This window comes from Megalobrama amblycephala, linkage group LG4, assembly GCF_018812025.1.
Source record: "Megalobrama amblycephala isolate DHTTF-2021 linkage group LG4, ASM1881202v1, whole genome shotgun sequence".
NCBI lineage: Eukaryota > Metazoa > Chordata > Actinopteri > Cypriniformes > Xenocyprididae > Megalobrama > Megalobrama amblycephala.
In genome coordinates, this window is record NC_063047.1 from 8,629,248 (window position 1) to 8,647,850 (window position 18,603).

General features: G+C 37.5%; 4 protein-coding genes across 4 annotated transcripts in view; 3 read left to right on the forward strand and 1 right to left on the reverse strand.

Moving 5' to 3' along the window:
- The first annotated feature begins 89 nt into the window (after positions 1 to 89).
- Positions 90 to 692, forward strand: zgc:153409 (uncharacterized protein LOC767650 homolog). The gene has a single exon (XM_048187253.1). The coding sequence runs from the start codon at positions 139 to 141 to the stop codon at positions 448 to 450; it is 312 nt and encodes a 103-aa protein (XP_048043210.1). The 5' UTR covers positions 90 to 138; the 3' UTR covers positions 451 to 692.
- A 2,075-nt stretch (positions 693 to 2,767) lies between these two features.
- Positions 2,768 to 4,178, forward strand: LOC125266507 (histone H1). Its single transcript, XM_048187251.1, has one exon. The coding sequence runs from the start codon at positions 2,840 to 2,842 to the stop codon at positions 3,440 to 3,442; it is 603 nt and encodes a 200-aa protein (XP_048043208.1). The 5' UTR covers positions 2,768 to 2,839; the 3' UTR covers positions 3,443 to 4,178.
- Positions 4,179 to 6,072: 1,894 nt separating this feature from the next.
- On the reverse strand, positions 6,073 to 9,128 carry drd7 (dopamine receptor D7). The gene has a single exon (XM_048187255.1). It carries the CDS (start codon positions 7,971 to 7,973, stop codon positions 6,624 to 6,626), a length of 1,350 nt encoding a protein of 449 aa, XP_048043212.1. The 5' UTR covers positions 7,974 to 9,128; the 3' UTR covers positions 6,073 to 6,623.
- A 195-nt stretch (positions 9,129 to 9,323) lies between these two features.
- The window catches only part of loxl2b (lysyl oxidase-like 2b), a 29,025-nt gene continuing 19,745 nt past the window's right edge, over positions 9,324 to 18,603 (forward strand). Inside the window, exons 1-3 of the mRNA XM_048187254.1 lie at positions 9,324 to 9,471; positions 11,447 to 11,816; positions 12,247 to 12,422. Of these exons, the coding sequence (XP_048043211.1) occupies positions 11,480 to 11,816; positions 12,247 to 12,422 (513 nt within the window). The 5' untranslated portion in view covers positions 9,324 to 9,471; positions 11,447 to 11,479. The remainder of the gene's footprint in view (positions 9,472 to 11,446; positions 11,817 to 12,246; positions 12,423 to 18,603) is intronic.

Consider the following 18,603-nt stretch of genomic DNA (forward strand, 5'->3'; position numbering starts at 1 on the left):
CACTATTACACGAGCCCCGCCCGCAGTGGCGTTGTTGCAAGCATGGTTCCAACAAGGTCCGCTTTAAAGATACTTGTCAGTCTGCCCCACTATGCCCGCCCATTTCATTCGCGTTCTTTGGCATTTCAGTTCGCTACCATGTCAGGTCGTGGAAAAGGCGGCAAGGGGCTTGGGAAAGGTGGTGCAAAACGTCATCGCAAAGTCCTGAGAGACAACATTCAAGGAATCACAAAGCCAGCTATTCGCCGTCTCGCGCGCCGTGGTGGTGTGAAGCGTATTTCTGGTCTGATCTATGAAGAGACACGAGGCGTACTAAAAGTGTTTCTTGAAAATGTTATTCGCGATGCTGTAACCTACACCGAACATGCTAAGCGCAAGACTGTGACCGCTATGGACGTAGTGTACGCTCTGAAGCGTCAAGGCCGTACTCTGTATGGCTTTGGCGGTTAAATTTCACCTGGACCGGATTTCAAAAAAGGCTCTTTTAAGAGCCGCCCAAACATTCGATCAAAAGAGCAAATTAATCTGTCTTTAATGCATTCTTTGTTTTCCTTTAAGTTCTTCATCAAACTTTGTAGTGTTTTGATAAGTTTTATATTGTTCATATTTTAAAATGGCACAAAAAAAGAAGCTGCTTGTGGTATAAGTAATTACATTAATAAACAGTAGGCTGCTACTTTTAACAACATAAACATTATGACTTAACAGTTGATTAGTTAATGGGTGCTTGGACAGAATTTTCAGGATTTTTTTTTTTTTAAATGTAAATTTATATAAACTAATAATAGCTGTTAATTGGTACTATTTTGAAATTAATTAACTACTGGATAAATATATGCATGAAAATATGCAATAAGGCATCAGAAGTTTTGCCTTATAAGATAATAATTATAAGGTAATTCTCATAAGACCCCGTAATTAAATTAGCCAACGTAAAGCGTAAGAGAATAAGATATAGAAACATAAGCCAATGTAAAAGGTCCCAGACATCATAAAATGTTTCTATTCTGTGCTGATAAATACACCATATCACATGTTAGATTCCACAACATCCCATCACTGCACATGCAGCTTCCATAGAAGATGGTTATTTCGTTTTGTAATGTCATGGACTTTATCTTCAAGCGGAGGAATGGATTTGCTTAGTAAAATAACAGTTTAATGTAATTTTCACTTCTAACAACAAACTCAACCATGCACAAAATTCCTGGCCTGTAATTTGAGTATTTTAATTGAGAGATTAAGGTGTAAGAGGTGTGTGAATATAGTCACAAACGATACCACATAATAGAATTAAAAACACTTTTTGTTGCATAGGCCTAGCAGTTTTTATGGTCTAAGAATGCCACTTAATGCATTAACTTAATAAAATTATTAAAAACCAAAATTTTCACTAAAGCAACTTCATTATGTCCATTCTTCCGTAAGCAGACATAACAGAAAACTGCTATGCAACAAAAAAATAACAGCTGTGTATTAACAGGTCAAAGCCATTACATCTGCTGGAACAAGTTATTGGCCAATCAGCATCCAGGGCCGGAACTATCCGTTTAATAATTTGTTTTGAGTGAAAAATCCACTGTTAATAAAAGTATCATTTATCACAGGAATTTGCTTTTGGTGACCTAGTTGATGTTTAATATTTCTGAGTAATGAATTATAGAGTCCATATGCTTTCAGTCTCCAATAAGATGTTAGCCTTTAAGTAGCCTACTAAGTTAAACTAAATCTTCAAATTTCATTTAAACTAGAGAGTGACGGTTCTGTCATACACATTTAGCTATGCAATTCCATAAATATATGCGACAGATAAAAATAATACATTTATTGTTTAAAGTCGATCAACATCGCAGTACGCTAACTACGAAGTGCAGTAATATTAGCCTGCAGGACAAAGAAGTAGCGTGTTGAAAATCCTCGCTGTTATTATGCCTCCTTTGGAGAAAAAGTGGCTACGTGACTTTTTACAAGGACTAAATAGAATTAGAATAACAGTAGAGTGTTTAGTAGTATTGGTATACAAGTATTTAAATGTTGCAAAATGGCCATAAATACATCAAGCCAACATTATCCACCAAGATAGCTTCCTCCTGTTGTCGCACACCTCGACTACACTTTCCCTTCAGACAATAGCCTAACATTACTCCCGTTTTATTAATGACGGACAACGTCTTTAAATGTGTTCAATGTTGGGAAACTTGCTTATATATGAGTTACTTGAATCATGTACTGGATGTACACATATGATTATTAATAGATCGTTGTAGAAAGAATCTCCGAGAGATTAGGGGAGGTTGAAATGGCGACAGCGCTTATCTGTGTTACCTCCACTGAAGAAAACCGCTTCAATTTTTCATTCCGTGAGTATTCTTAGTCAAAAACCACCACAAATGTGTACATTAGGGTCTTCTTTATGCAAAATATCTATCGATTTAGTTGTGCTTTTCTAATTTGAATATATAATATACAAAAGAACAGAGGAAGTGCGATATTTACCGCTGCGAGTCGCACTAAATTTGGACGCGTTTTTATTATTGTACAATAAACTGCCCGATGTTTTGCACAAAACATGAGCTGCCCTTACAGAGGAAGGACTCAGCTATCGGGACGTGGTTTAAAGTCTGCAATCCATCACTCTTTATCGCGGAAAACCTTGTGTTTTTCAAGATCAGAAAACACATCTACAAACGACTCCGTCCTGTTGAGAGCGTCGGTTGAGGCAGTTGAGTCTATATGGTTCTCATCTCCCGTTTAAATCCCGCCCTCAGCTGTTGGATGTAAACATTGTTTGTTTGACAGCTCTGTACTACGAGACATCGGCTCTAAGTTTACTGAAACTATGACAGAAACGGCTCCTGCTCCCGCGGCTGCTCCGGCCAAAGCCCCGAAGAAGAAGGCGGCAAAGGCGAAAAAGTCTGGAGCAAGCGTGTCAGACCTTATCGTGAAGGCGGTTGCCGCTTCCAACGAGCGCAAAGGAGTTTCCCTGGCAGCTCTAAAGAAGGCTTTGGCAGGTGGTGGATATGATGTTGAGAAAAACAACTCTCGCGTCAAGATTGCTTTGAAATCTCTGGTGAAAAAGGGGGCGCTTGTTCAAACTAAAGGCACCGGGGCATCTGGATCCTTCAAGGTGAGCAAGAAACCAGCCGCCAAGAAACCCGTCAAGAAAGTTGTGGCGAAACCGAAGAAGCCAGCCGTGAAGAAGGCGGCGGCCAAGGCGGCGAAGCCCAAGAAGGCAGCAGTAAAGAAACCTGCCCCGAAGAAATCTCCCAAGAAAGTGAAGAAACCTGCAGCGCCCAAGAAAGCCACCAAAAGCCCGAAGAAAGTGAAGAAACCGGCTGTGAAGAAAGTTGCAAAGAGTCCTAAGAAGGTCAAAGCAGTGAAGCCTAAAGCTGCAAAGCCCAAGGCTGCCAAGGCGAAGAAGACAGCTGCCAAGAAGAAGTAGACTGACAGACTTCACTCCATAAACCAAAGGCTCTTGTAAGAGCCACCCCATCTTCACAGAAGTGCAAATGTTCCTGTTGCATGTAAGAAGGCTAATGCCTTTTTAATAGACTGAGAAAATGTTTTTTAGGTGGGATGTGACGCTGTTTTGAGCTGTCTTGTCGTAGAGTCTTATGCTTCTAAATATCACCAGCGCGAGCGAGCAGCACAATGCTGTGGAAGACTTTTATTAAGATCGGTTTATATAAACACATGACAGTCTCTACCTCTGTACCTGATAGCCTACATAAAGCCGATTACTTGGTGTAGATTTTCAACCCTTCAGAGATTAGAAGAGTCCGCTGGTTGGAAAGTGTCCAAAATACATTAGGCTAACATTATTACAGTTTGTTAAAAATTCATCGTGTGCGAGCGTGTGTGCACGTGCGTGTGTGACTAAAAACACGAGTGTGTTTTATCGCTATGATTCATGTTATATTTATATTTTGTATTGGATTATACGAGACTTTACTGTAAATACAGCAATACAGAACAAACACTTAATTTATTAATGGTTAAGCGATGGTTTGTTGAATGTTACTACCAAAGGCAAAATGCATTCCATCAGTGAAAGTACTTTTTTTTTTTTTTTTTTTTGTATACTATTGTTCAAGATAACATGTATTCATAAACTTATATTTTGTCCATGGACCTGTTTTAGTATAAAACTCCGAATAAAAACAAATATATCAGAATGATATCACTTGTCTTCTTTTTAAATAAAAGCTGCATTATGCTTGTTCAATTTAATTTTTTTTTTCTTTTTTTTTTAATAAAAGTCACTCTATTTTTGTAAACATTTGAGGATTTATCTTTAAATTAATTTAGGTTAAACTTTATTTACGCGTAACATGATTTCAAAGTTTTTCCATTTTGATTTTTTTTTTTTTTCTTTTCATTTTAAATGGTCCTGCAGTGTAATCTCAGACGTCACGCCCACGAATCGTGGGCTGAATATCTGGGGCACGTTCAAGCTCAAACTGGTGCGCAACGTTTTGCTACGGTTTCCGGGTTGAACGACATGTTTCCTGGAAACGGTGTGCAACGGTGTTTGAGATATGTTTACTCTTGTTTGGTGGGTGTGTCAAAAATGTCAGCCCAATCAGCTACAACATGTATATAAACCACGCGGTATTAAAGAGACAGCTCGCACAATGGGTATGAATGTAACATAAAAGTACTATACATATTTATATATTTTGCTATTGTATTTTGGAGTGACACTTTCATAAACTTTTCTATTCTCCTCTGATTATATAATGGTTAATATTACAATATCATAGCACAACAATAGTGATCATCAATAATGATAAGCCTAATACTCACAATAAAAATAATAAGGTCATAGATCATATTACAGTCTCAGAGGTAAGAAGTGGATCCTTCATCTGAAATGTTTGTCTTTTCGTCATGAAATGCGAGGCAAATGTTGGATCACAACAATTAGGAACCACAGTTTCCACAAATCCCTTCACTCGATTGGGATGTTCTCTTTTATTCTGGACGGCAAGGGTAGTGACTGTAATATTGAGCATATTTTGCATATTTTTCCATTTAAAAAACGTTTTGCAACATTTGTCGGGGCTGAACGCAACCCTGATGTCTATGGCACACTTAACTGGAAACACTTCTGGATTTTCGAAGTCGTCAACTGGTTGGTTGAATTCTACAGGATGTCCGGGAGACGTGTGTGTGTCGCATTCTTTAACGGTCCTCCTAGAAACAAATGCCATGACGTAAAAAACCCTCATGGAAGAAGAAATCCGTCGTGTTTACAACTGTGACAACGAGCGTTTTCCAGGATCAACTAAATATTGGATTTTAAAATGTATGTAAAGTTTGCGGCTCTGTTGTTGCAGTAAACTTGCACAACGTTCTTAAATGAATAATTTATTAGATGCACGCCGGTCTGTTATTGAAGGGACATCGACTTAACATTTTCACACCCCTAAACATGACGCGGAACAAATCGAACTGTGATTGGTTGCGTTGCATGTCAGTCAAACGTCTCCTTGGGCGGTCCTTGGCCAATGAAAGCCAAGTACAGGTCTCTGCAGGACATTAATGATTGATGGGCAAGGCCATAAACAGAGGGTTTTTGAGAGCGTTACCTGATTTGCCCACGTCAGAGTGTGGGTAGGGTTTAGGGGTGGGGTCAGGTGAAGGGGATCATTTTCAATGCATGATATATAAACACCCACCAGTTTGAAAACACCCACATATACAGAAACGCCCACTTTTGTTCCACAGAGACCACATACTCATGAAAGCTGCGATAGAGTCTCTAGACCTTCTGCCGTCAGTCTGAAGGTCTGGCTACACAAGACTACCTGCGGAGTGGCAAAATGTACACATTTTCCAAGTAGTCCATCAAATAATATATGAGGTAACAACACCAGAAGATATATAAAAGAATGAAATACTTAAGATTGAGTATTGCATATCACACTGCAGGACAACATTTCATGTAAACTATCATTTTATACATCCATATATTTTAAGTTTCAATTGTAAGTTTCAATATATATATATATATATATATATATATATATATATATATATATATGCAACCTCCAACAGGTTAGACTTACTGTGAACAAATCAATTCAATGAACAGAAGCTTTGTTTGGACAAAAGAGTTGCCAGACAGATTAAGTAATTAAGTAATTCTCAAGATGGTTGCATGAACTCTCATATGTCATGCTTAAATAAAAAAATAAATAAAAATCTGTCAGTCTGTCAGTGCCTTTTACTTTTAAGAGAGGACAGAGGACATTTCAAAGTCAGTGGTTATTTATTTTTGTTCAAAGTGAACAAAAAATTTCAAGATGACATGATTATTTCCTCCATTTAGTCAGTTAACCGAAAACATTTTCAAGTAGAAATAACAGTTGATACTGTATCATGAGCTTTAGCTGATAAAAGAAATGTACAGCTCTATATATTATCTTTATGTATATCTCATAGTGAGTGACCTTTTGAATGATTCATGAGCAGAGTAATTAGGAAACAGCATTCAAAATCAGTTCTCTAAGCCAATTCAATTTGTCACTGTCTCACTCAAAATGGTCAACAATTATTTTTGTCTAATACATACAAAAATAATTATTCTCAGTCAAAGTTCACCTAAACATATTTACAGATCACAGTATTCCAGAGATACTAGGAGATTCGCCTTCATTATGAACTACATGTTCAAGAGACACTAACTCGTCTGCTTTCGTAAATGGTATGATTTTATCCAAGGATAATTCTGTTTCTCCATGTTCTAGCATAGGAGGCCTTTCCCCATATACAAAGTTACATTCAGTCTCATAAGGGACTTCAGCCATCTGTGACACTGTATCAAAGCACATGTCTTTGTCACTTCCCTCCCTGACAACGTGCGGATGCAGACAGGGGTGACCAAAGAGGTGAGCGTCTCGAAGGTTCGTGGAGTCGCGATGATACGACACCAGCTCGTTGCTGAAGTCAACCGTTTGAACTGTATTCTGAGAGCACAACTTCCCACATCCCAAGAGACTGGAGAATGCTTTGCGGAATTCTGCATTAAAGGCATAAACTACAGGATTCAAGGTAGAGTTCGCCCACCCACACCAAACAAACACGTCAAAGGTTGTCTTATTGACACATGGGATCTGCCCGGCATTGTGGAGGCCAGGGTCGCAAAATGGCACCATGCAGTTGAGAATGAAGAAAGGGAGCCAACAGCAGACAAACACACCCATGATCATCGACAAAGTTTTCAGGACTTTGGTTTCCCTCCTAAATGAGCTTTTTAACTTCTCTTCAGGAGCTTTATTGCAGCTTTGGCAGGACTGCACATGTTTAATGGTGCACTCTTGCATCGATATCCTTCGGATCTGCCTTTGCGCAATGAGAAAGATTCGTGTGTAAGTGACAATCATTATGGAGACAGGGATGTAGAAGCTGATTAGAGATGAAGTGATAGCGTAAGTGCGGTTTAAACTGGCATCGCATTTTTCAGCCATTCCTCCCAGGTCTTCTTTATGGCCGGGAGTCTTATGCCAACTCAGCTGCACGGGAATGAATGAGATCAGAACAGAAAGCGTCCATGCCACTCCAATCATGACAAATGCCACTCTTCTTGTCATTTTCTGTTCGTAGCTAAATGGGATAGCAATAGCCCAGTAACGATCCACACTTATGATGCACAGGTTAAGAATGGAGGCGGTGGAGCACATGATGTCAAAGGCTATCCATACTTCACAGAAACTGCCGAACGGCCAGAAACCCACAATCTCAGCCGCTGCCTTCCATGGCATCACAAGAGAGGCAACTAAGAGATCTGAGACAGCCAAAGACACTACAAACACGTACGCCACTTTGGAGCGCAGATGACGGAACCGTACCACCGCGGTGCACACCAGAGCATTCCCTAGAAAGGTGGAGAGCACAAAAATAAAAAGCAGACAAGCAGTCGTGGTGCGAGTTATTAGCTCTGAGACATAACCTTCAGTCCGGTTTACCATCTTCCAGGATGTCCCTATTACCCTGGCTGCAAGCTGAAAAATTAAGTCTTCTGATCAAGCATCCTTCCTTCGGGGAACATTTGCAGATAGTTTAATATCCAAAGACTTCAGGAAGTCATCCATTAATGAGAGAGTTGCCTGTGATAATTGAACATTTCTGAAATAACCTTGCCTCCTTCCTTCAACCAGAGAAGTGAGTGAGAATACAGTGCAGAGGGTGAGACTAATGGTCTTGGAAGTAGGACTAGGGGGAGGAGCCTAAGAAAATACTGGAGAGGGAGAGAATGTGACTATGTCATGTAAATTATGGGATATGTATTATTTATTTATTTTTGAATATTTTATGTTTTCAATTAGGTATTAGGCTTTATAGAAATAATTCGAATGTTTATTATTAAACAAATAATGCAACGAAGCGGAAAATAAGTGGTGAATCGTGTTTCTTAGAACACAGCTGCGGTCTGACTAATGAAGTCTAATTAGCGTTTATAGATTCTGTTCCCGTGAGTGCACCATTATCCACAAGATGGCAGTATACGTACATTACTGTCCCACAAGAAAACAAGACAGAAGAGGTTATAGTGATGGCAGATCCGACTCTTCAAGGGAAACAATTCCTTCAGAAACAGTTCATTTCAAAGTACAAGTTTTAAAAGCTGTTATATTCAGCCGTTATTTTACGTCATTGCGTAATCGCGTCATCACGTGGTCTCTGACATCGCGACGACACATAACTACATATAATTTGCATTGACAATACACAATAGTTCACAATTTATATAGCCCATATATCTTATTTTTGCTGGTTTATTTAAACCAATGTTTCGTATAAGTTACATATGAGCTAAAAAGTCAAATCAGAAATTTCCATTTCTGCTGCATTGCCTTTATATTTGGCAGAAAAACAGTAAGATGTGTGCTCGGAATACATGCATTGTGCAGAAAGATTGGATGGAAAGTTTGTATGCTATGCCGAATCCAGCCACTTAACTCGAGAACTGCTCGGACCGATTGATTCATGATTCAGTCAGGTTTTGTGAACCGTTTCAACGGATTCATCGAAAACATTTGACGACCGATGTTATTAGTTGAACACACTCGCCATAACCATTCTTTAATCAACAAAACCAACCTACATAAGTATTATCAAATTAGTGAAGTTTTGTTTTCCTCCCCTCGTCCAATAAACTCGATCCCACCAGTCATCTAAAGTGCTCTTGTCGTGCTATAGGGTTATATAATAGTTCATAATTATTATTTTGAGGTCTGTTTCCTCAAAAATTCCAGTTATGTAGCCGTTTGACTGGAGGTCCATGAGGTCACCAGCTCGCAGTGGTGGGCGTGAGGGGGCAGTTCAACAAGGCGTAACTTTGTTTCGACTTTCCTAAAATTGCAGGAGATCAACCAGTGAAAGTTTAAGGGATGTGCAACAGCTGAGAGAAGCAGAGATTCACATTTCGGAGGAGGATTCTACTGTGAAATTTGCACTCACAGCAAAGTAAGATAACTGTTTTGCTTTGCGTTATTAAGATGGTTTATAATCTCGTTTTTGTTTTGATTTTCATAGAAAATGCACGAGAGTTGTACTGAATAATTCGTTTTAATTATCTGTTACCTGACATTCTGGCTTCATTCTGTTTTACAGTATAGCACGTTTCACTGTAAGATATAAGAGAGAAAAACTGCTTCTAATAGTTACGTATGACGTCATGCTTGAGTCAGTGGAGTAGGATGCAAGTACAAACATTATATTTCTAAATGTGTGATGAAAGTTTTTTTCAAGGTGTTGGTAGACTATGGTGTACGTGACTGCATAAGATCAACTCAAATGTTTTTAACAACAAATTATTCATTATTGAACATACAAAAGTGTTCTGTGCCTTTGGTTCAGGCAGAACACTGGGTTGTTGTGTTTAGGTAATATTACATAGAAATGTGACCCTTTGACTTGTGAACCCTTTTATCCTGGTCTGAATCCTATTCATGGTGTCAAGGGACTTGCTGTCTGGAAGTGCAGAATGCTAAAAGACAAAAAACAGGTCTTTAGGACCGGAATGTGAGACAATTCCAAAACTATAGAAGCACAAAGCTATAGGTTTTGTCCAGACGAACAAAAACATATGTCACAAATACATTTCTGAACAAGCTATCTGTACTGAAAGGTGGGCTTTACAGAGATTCACTTTAGACCAAGCACATCTTTAAAGAAATGCAGTGTTAGGCTGCTATACAGCAGAGGATGGAAATGTTGGCTAATTCGTTTTGAAGATGTGTTGTTTTAATAATCCTGAAAGATATTATGTTTGTGGGATTTGGTTTACACATTTAGATTTAGTTAGGTTTAGGTCCCCATAATGATGTATTTTAGACAATAACACTTTGAGTGTGTGTGTATGTGTGTGTGTATGTGAAAGTTAGTGAAAGTCTTAAAAAGTGCTTTTGTAGAAGTGCCTCTTTTATCTTGAAGTGGCAATCTTCAGGGAATCCTTTGAAGCAGGTTACATTATTGTTTTTTCATGCCTTTGGGAAAAAAACAGCTTACATGCCAGAGAGAACTGGAGAACTGAAATGTCTTGAAGACTCGTCCTATTAGTCACATTATATTTTTGCACTGAGAATGTCATATATAGATGTCTGAGAACCCTAGGTTGTATTTAGCTTTTTTTCTATTTTTTATCCATATTTGTTTAGTCAAATTATATTATCATCACACAAATTTGAGTAAACTGGATTGGGGAAAAAACAGCATTGCACATGTTTATGCAAAACCAGAATGACATTTTGCACAAAATACTTCACAATGTCAAAAATATGCTTATTTGATGTGAGATGTAAAACAAGTGCAGAATTCTAAATATTTATTATTCATTTTACATCTTAACATTTATTTATTTTGCATGTTTCAAAACCCTAAAATGTTCTGTGTATTTTGAATGGCAGATGTTCAATGTGGACCTTTGTACTTTTGTGTATATAAAGTGTTGTTTTTTTTTTTTTTTTAGTCAGGAAAGCAGTTACCTCATCTACTCGTACTAACCATATTTCCATCAGCACATTCTCTTGTCACTGAAAGAGAATATCTAACATCTGGCAAACTGTAATGCTCAATTAAACAGCATTTTCTGCCAAGAACATGACTCTTTTCCATGGTATTCAAAGTGAATTTTATATTTTTTCTGCTTAAGTCATGGGCAACGTAGATGAATAGTCTGCCACAGTAGGGTCTAAACAAGCCTCTGTGTTCTCATTATTGCTTTCTTTGATGTGGGCCGATTTGGTGATGAATGAGAATTCACATGCTGTTCTCCATCAGCTCATGACTTAGTTAAAAGTTCTTTTGATTAAAAAAGTACAGATAAATGGGTGGCTTGAAATCTTAAAATGCATGAATTATGTCTGTTAGCATTAAACATTTCCTTCTGTGCTGTCTTGCAAATAATAATAACACAAAAAAATCTTTTGTTTTTTTGCAGGCCATAAAAATCATCGGAACCTCTATCATTACGATGGCCCTCTGGTCTGTATCATTTGTACTATTGTGCGCATGGAGACTGAGCTACGCACAGTATGAGCACTTGGGTTACCCTCCGGGCTACCAGGGCCCTTCACAGGATCTTTACACTGCTCCAGAGCTTCCTGCTGATACGCCCAGGATACAACTACGTCTGGCAGGAGAGAAACGCAAGCACAACGAAGGGCGCGTTGAGGTCTTCTATGAAGGGGAGTGGGGGACTGTGTGTGATGATGATTTCACCATTCATGCGGCCCAAGTTGTTTGCAGAGAACTGGGTTATTTTGAAGCAGTCTCCTGGTCTCCATCATCTAAATATGGGAAGGGAGAAGGTAAGCTTGTTGTGTTCAGAATGCCTTTGATATAATCTGAAACACATGCATTTTTCTCAATTAAAATGGCGTCGCAGTAAATAGTACAGGATAGTAGAACATATCCATTGACTTTTTATTAAAATCTACATTTTAGGTTAAAATTTATATGAATGTATGGAGGCAAATGTATATATTTGGGTCTGGAACCTTTTTGACTTCATTATGGGCCAGTGCTTTGACAAATTAATTTTTAAAAGTACATTTTATGTAGTGTCTCATGTCATAAAAGAGTTACATGCATAATAATTCTGAAAGAATTAGTAAAATATAATATAAGTGAATGCCAGTTTACATCCTATATTATTAAACTTAGTCATTCAATAATATTTTTTCATGGAAAATTGATGACTAGTCAGAATATATATGCACTGACTTCCTGTGTTTTTAGGCCGTATCTGGTTTGACAATGTCCACTGCACGGGGAAGGAGAAGAGTTTGGCTCAGTGTGAGTCTAATGGCATAGGTGTGTCTGATTGCAAGCATACTGAGGATGTTGGGGTGATTTGCAGCGACAAGAGAATCCCAGGATTCAAGTTTGTTAACACCCTAACCAACAACATCAATGTAAGTGGATTCAGTACAAATGTGCTTCCATTGTATTGTATTGTCTAAAACTATTCAGAGGCGTCATGCCCATTCAAATTTTTAAACCAAATGGATTTTGAATGCAACTATCAAAAGACAAAAATTAATATTTGATAATTATGTTTTGTACGAAATGAATAGTGCCCCACAATGATCACCTTTTTTAGTGAATTTTGCCATTTATGTCATTCAGCCTATGTGATTTGTGCAGAAGCAAGTGGTTTTGGGAAACTTTCCAAAATTTTTACAAAATAATGATTTGTCAACACAACCAAGAGTTTTAGCATTTAATGTGATATGTATTATATATTGATTTAAATGTCAGCTTTTTCTGAAAATGACTTCTGCTGATTGGACAAACTGGGGAATCAGAGAACAAGCAGCCTCTACATTCACAAATGCAGAGATAAGGTGTATTTTAGCCTTGTGGTGTCCAGTGCTGATAGTTCAATTAATTTGTTTCTGTAAGCTACAGAATATGTGGAAGACTGAGTCGACGCAGGACTTAGAGGCCTAATATTCTTAACTTTCCCCTGCCAGCATTTATTAAAAAAGTTGCCAGCCACCGCCAGCATTTTTGATCATTTTCACAAAAATTTCATGGCCCCCAGAATATTTTGTATAGCTGAATTTGCAAAATATCAAAAGAAAGAGATTATTAACGTTAATGTAATGAAGCAGAGCAGGACCAAGTGTTGTGGAGCTGAGCGAGGCTGCTGGAGTGATTGCTAATGTGAGAGAGACGAACGCGACAATCGCCTCGCGAGCAGTGGAACTTTTATTATGCCGCAGTCATCGCTTCCACTTGTTCCGGTCAAGTGTATGAGGTAACAGAGCTGTTTATCATATTAGATACATATGAATGTTGAAAATGATGGTATAACGTTGCTCTGTGTATTCGCTCGCCGGCTGCTGTGAGATACTTGTTGCACACTGCAGTAAGCTAGGTCAATTTTAGAATATTATATTAATAAATACTGGGTGGCTTGTGTTGATAAATGGCATGCAATTCATTTTAAAATGTATTGTAGAAAATGCTGTATTACTTAGCTGCTTGACAAAGTAGTGTTTTTCTCTGAGGCATGGTAAAAGCATGGTACTCCTGGAAAGTTAAGGAAACCGTATTTAAACAATATATGACTAAACGTGTTGAGCTACATAACAATAATTCTTTTTCTGTCTATAAATGTAACCAAATAGATGTTCCCTTGTTCAATTAAACATGTAATATATTAAAGCGTCTTTGGTGTTTCCATGGTTTCTACAAAATTATACCGGAAACGAGGGTAACGCGGGTATGACGCAATTGACAGGCGACTCCCGGACACGTTCCGTATCCTTGGTTAAAATCACGATTTTCTCAGGATTTACAAATAGTTGGAAACATTTGGTATATTGTACTCAATTGAACAAAATATATAACACTGGCCTAGTGATTTTTGGATATTTTACTGCAAAAATCTTACATATTGTGCCTTTAATTAAAAAAGCATCATTCTGAACAAGACTATAGCATGGACATAAGCAATGCTTTTATCACTTGTTTATGCTTCTTTTTTGCCTGTGTTTTGATTTGGAGATTCTGTAGTCATATAGAAGGTGCATAATAGCATGGCCTACGTCAGGGGTATAGGGGCAGGTTTGGTCCTATAGAGCCGCTGTCCTGCTGAGTTTAGCCCCAACCTTAATCAAACACACCTGAACAAGCTAATCAAGCTCTTCAAAAGTATATAATTGGGTCTCACTAGCAGTTGAGTGTCCGGGGACCAGGTGCAGGTTGTTGCTGTGGCCCCTCGTAAAATTACATTCCAGGCTGGGGAAACTAGGTGCATGACAATCCTGAAACTATTGTTGCTTTTTTTTTTTTCCTTTTGATCACTTTTCCAATCGCTCAATGCATTCTTTTCCATTTATTTTTCTACCCAGAGCTAAGTGGTTTTGTTGCTAGGAATATGGCAATGGAATGTTTAAACACCTTCTTGACACATTTTTTACGCTACCCATATTTCTGCTATTTGGTGTCTAAATTAATGTCTGTGTCCAGTTAGAGTAATAACAGGATTTGTCCCCATCCTCTGTCTCTTTCCATACACAAGCTGCTCTGAGCCGACAGTGTCATCTTGAAAGAATGCATTAGCAATCAAAGAAATATTTCATGATAGGCGCTCCTGTAAACAAAGGGAAGTGTAATTCGAGCCTTATGATGAACAGATTCTAGATGTGACAAGTAAGATTTTGGAAACTCAGATTGTGATTCTCAATGTAAAGCCAATAGAAACCTCAATGAAAGTCCATCTAAGTGGTCAGAATTCACCACCACTATAATTTGCAGTAGGAAAATATCTGAATGTACATACAAAAAGTTTTCAAAAAGATGCCTATTGTGTCTGAATTTAATTTCAAAGTATTATCGCCTTTTCTAAAAGGACATGGACTATATGAGTCAAGCACAGGCTAGGGTGAAGTCTAGACATCTTATATCAGCTTCTATTTGGTGGTCTCCAGCTGAGAAACCTGGAGAGAAAGCCAGAGTCAGCTTTTCCATCTAGTGATAGCCTGCACGGGCTCCACATTAAGGCAGTTAAATCACAGGGAGGTTTACCATAATGCCGGCCACATTCAAGTCATCTGGGAATGTTCATAGGCAACCCACTGTTGCCTTCCTCGGGTTAAAATGGGAAAAATGATGTAATGTAAGTGTGGTGCAGAGATGGCATATGTGGAGGAGAGTCCAAAGATGAGACTCCAAAACAAGATGCAAACAGACCTTGGGGAGAAAATGTGAACACTTAATTTTCTAGGTAGTGCTATGGAATAACAGTTGTCATGAAAAATATTTTTGGTCGCTAATCCATTTAATAATATGCATTTATCTAATTATCTTAAGCAGTTTTTAGACTCAAGACAATGTATTTTTCTGAGCACATGAAAGGTCACAAATATTTAATCATGGCTTTACATGACTTGTTTACTGCAAGACTTAGGGTCAAATCTGTGAAAATTATTTTACAGCCTAATGTGAGTGAACAAGATGTTCTCCCTGTTTGGAAAGAAAAATTTTGACTGAGTGGTAACTAAGTGGCTAACCTTTTGTTTTGTTTTTTGTTTTTTTGTTTTTGTTTTTTGTTTTTTAGTGTGTCCAGACCTTTTAGTCCATTTATTTAACTTTATACCTAAGAATCTAAATGAACCCAGCTTTGTTTATTCTGATAAATCTAGAAAGTCCAAGTCCTGTATAAACCAGGACCATTGGTCTCGTCCACCATTACTATGTGAGAGTGGAACACGCAGAATTAGCTGGAAGCCTGTACCATACAGACAAATGTTATGCAATACCTTGATTACAATCATCGGGAGTTTGTGTATGAGGTACTACAGAGGAAGTTACATTATTTATTTGTTGAAGAGTTGATGAGGATGTTTCAGCTAAAGGATTCCAGAACATTCACAGTGTTACAACACAAATGGTTCAAAATGACTTAGATGAATTTTTAAAGAATTAAAGAATTTCATAGAAATTCTTGTTAGAAATAATTTGGTTTTCTTAATACTTTTACAACAGCTGAAGTTAAACATGGTCACCGTCAGAACAGAGTTTAGAACCACTCAGCCATCATTGTTCTAGTGACTAATATGTTCTGTGGCCTCTTGGCCCAGTATGTGCATTTATTCTCTACAGGTTCCATAAAAGCCCCCTTTTTAACCTTTTTCAAACCAAAATTTTACAGAGATTCTTAATATGTCTACTGTATAATGTAAACATTATGCAGTTATGTAGTTTCCTTGTAAATTCCCAGCACACGTCAAAGGTCATATTGCAACTGAAGAGTTCAGATGCAAAAGCCTCTAAGTGCCATCTGAAATTTTCTTCTAAAATGATCATTTTTATCAAGCTTGTATGTTTAGGTTCAGTAATTTCACTTTAATGTAAATTAATCGGTCATTTTCATTGCCATTAAAGTGAAATAACTGAACATAAACATAAGAGCTTGATAAAAATGCTCATTTTAGAAGAAAATTTCAGATGGCACTTAGAGGCTTTTGCATCTGAACTCTTCAACTACACTCAAAAAATGCTGGTAACTTTATTTAAGCAATTGATTTTGATTTAACACCATTGTATCAGGTTTCTGGTTCAAATGTGATTGCTTCATGTTAAATTGACTTGAAACGGTTACTCTTTGACCTAAAGGATTAGTCCACTTTCAAATAAAAATTTCCTGATAATTTACTCACCCCCATGTCATCCAAGATGTCCATGTCCTTCTTTCTTCAGTTGAAAAGAAATTAAGGTTTGTGACGAAAACATTCAAGGATTATTCTCCTTATAGTGGACTTCAATTGGCCCCAATTGAAGGTCAAAATTACAGTTTCATTGCAGCTTCAAAGGGCTTTAAACGATACCAGATGAGGAATAAGGTCTTATCTAGCGAAACGATCGGCCATTTTCTAAAAAAATAAATAAAAAATGTATATACGTTTTAACCATAGACGCCCGTCTTGAACTAGCTCTCTTCTTCTTCTTCTTCTCTATTAGAATTCCAGGAGTGTAGACGCTGCTAAGTGTATTATTGCACTCCACAGGTCAAAGTTTGAACTACTTGTCACATACTTGCACTAGCATATTTTATATGACCCTTTGAAGCTGCACTGAAACTGTCATTTTGACCTTCAATTGTTTGGGGCCAATTGAAGTCCTCTATAAGGAGAATAATCCTGGAATGTTTTCATCAAAAACCTTAATTTCTTTTCAACTGAAGAAAGAAGGACATGGACATCTTGGATGACATGGGGCTGAGTAAATTATCAGGAAATTTTTATTTGAAACATTTAACTTGATGTTTTCATTTTGAATTAACATTTCAATCAAGTAACCCAATCAAACAGCACTTTCACTTCCCATCATGCTTTGCAAAGGGGCTGAATTGGGAGAATAAATGTTGAAATAAAGTGTTACTTAATACATTTTTAGCAAGATGAGAAAATGGAGAGACTTGTCAATGTTTAATGTTCTATTACGTTGGTATTTGAAAGTTTCTGTTATGTTTGTGTTTGGGGAGTTAGCATTGTGGTAAAGTGTGGAGCTTGTGATTGGGTTGAGGACCTGCTAAGATATTGCTTTAATAATAAAGCCACCACTATAGCAGTTCTCTAGGTGAAACCAGTATCACTTATGGACTGCCAACACCAAACGACACGCATAAAGAAAAGTTATATTTAGTTTATGTAAATCACATGACTAAATGGGAAGCATTATTTGAATGTCAGTTAAAATGAAAACCATTTATTTAAGTTAAACTAAAACCATTCATTCAAGTTAAATGAACATCATTGATTCTAGTTAGTTGTACATGGTTGATTCTATTTGGTTCTACTTGTTTCGGTCACGTGGAACCACTGTCCATGATTGAATCATGTTCAGCCAAAGAGCTATTTTTGTCATATCTTACATTTGTGTAGATAGCAGAAAAAGTAATATTTTTGGTTATTGGATTTCATTGTAAATACTTTTTTTTCCTGTTAAATGCTTTTAAAAACAGGAATGAGTCAAAATTACAGTCTGTGGTAATGAATAGCATGCCACAGATGTTTGATGGACGATAGATTGAAAATAACCCATAATATTCCTTAAACTACTACATTCAACCAACTGTCATTTGCTTAGCAGGGTATCACTTGCATTTACTTGCAATGCAGGGAATGTACTTACATTGCTTTCTCTCTGTCTTTGAGACAATATTCATCTTGTTTATTTATCTGCCTCTCCTTCCCTTTAAGTTACATACTTTTGGGGGTGACACTCCCTACATTAAACAGGAAGTTTATCTCTATTAAATAGCAAGCGTAATCTCTGAAAATGACAATCAAACCACATGAAGACTCGAAGTTGTTCTGTCTTAGCTTGCTTCAATGCTTTGTTGTCCACATTCAGCATGTCATGCGATCATTGCTTGTGGTTATTAATTTTGCTTTTGACCGAAGTGGAAAAACACATTTTTCAGATTCCCGAGGACCCAAAGATTTTTGTAGATGTACAAGTTTTCCTTGAAAACCGACACCGATGTTCATTGTTGTTTTTCCTCAGTGTTCTTGTAGAAGACTGTTAGGTCAGAATTAACTGCTCAAAGAGTTGCAGTCAGAAAAAGAATTAAAGCCAATT

What these genes read in the sequence shown, in the direction of transcription:
- zgc:153409 (XM_048187253.1), top strand. Translation starts at nt 139, where the DNA reads ATGTCAGGTCGTGGAAAAGGCGGCAAGGGGCTTGGGAAAGGTGGTGCA.
- LOC125266507 (XM_048187251.1), top strand. Translation starts at nt 2,840, where the DNA reads ATGACAGAAACGGCTCCTGCTCCCGCGGCTGCTCCGGCCAAAGCCCCG.
- drd7 (XM_048187255.1), bottom strand. Translation starts at nt 7,973, where the DNA reads ATGGTAAACCGGACTGAAGGTTATGTCTCAGAGCTAATAACTCGCACC.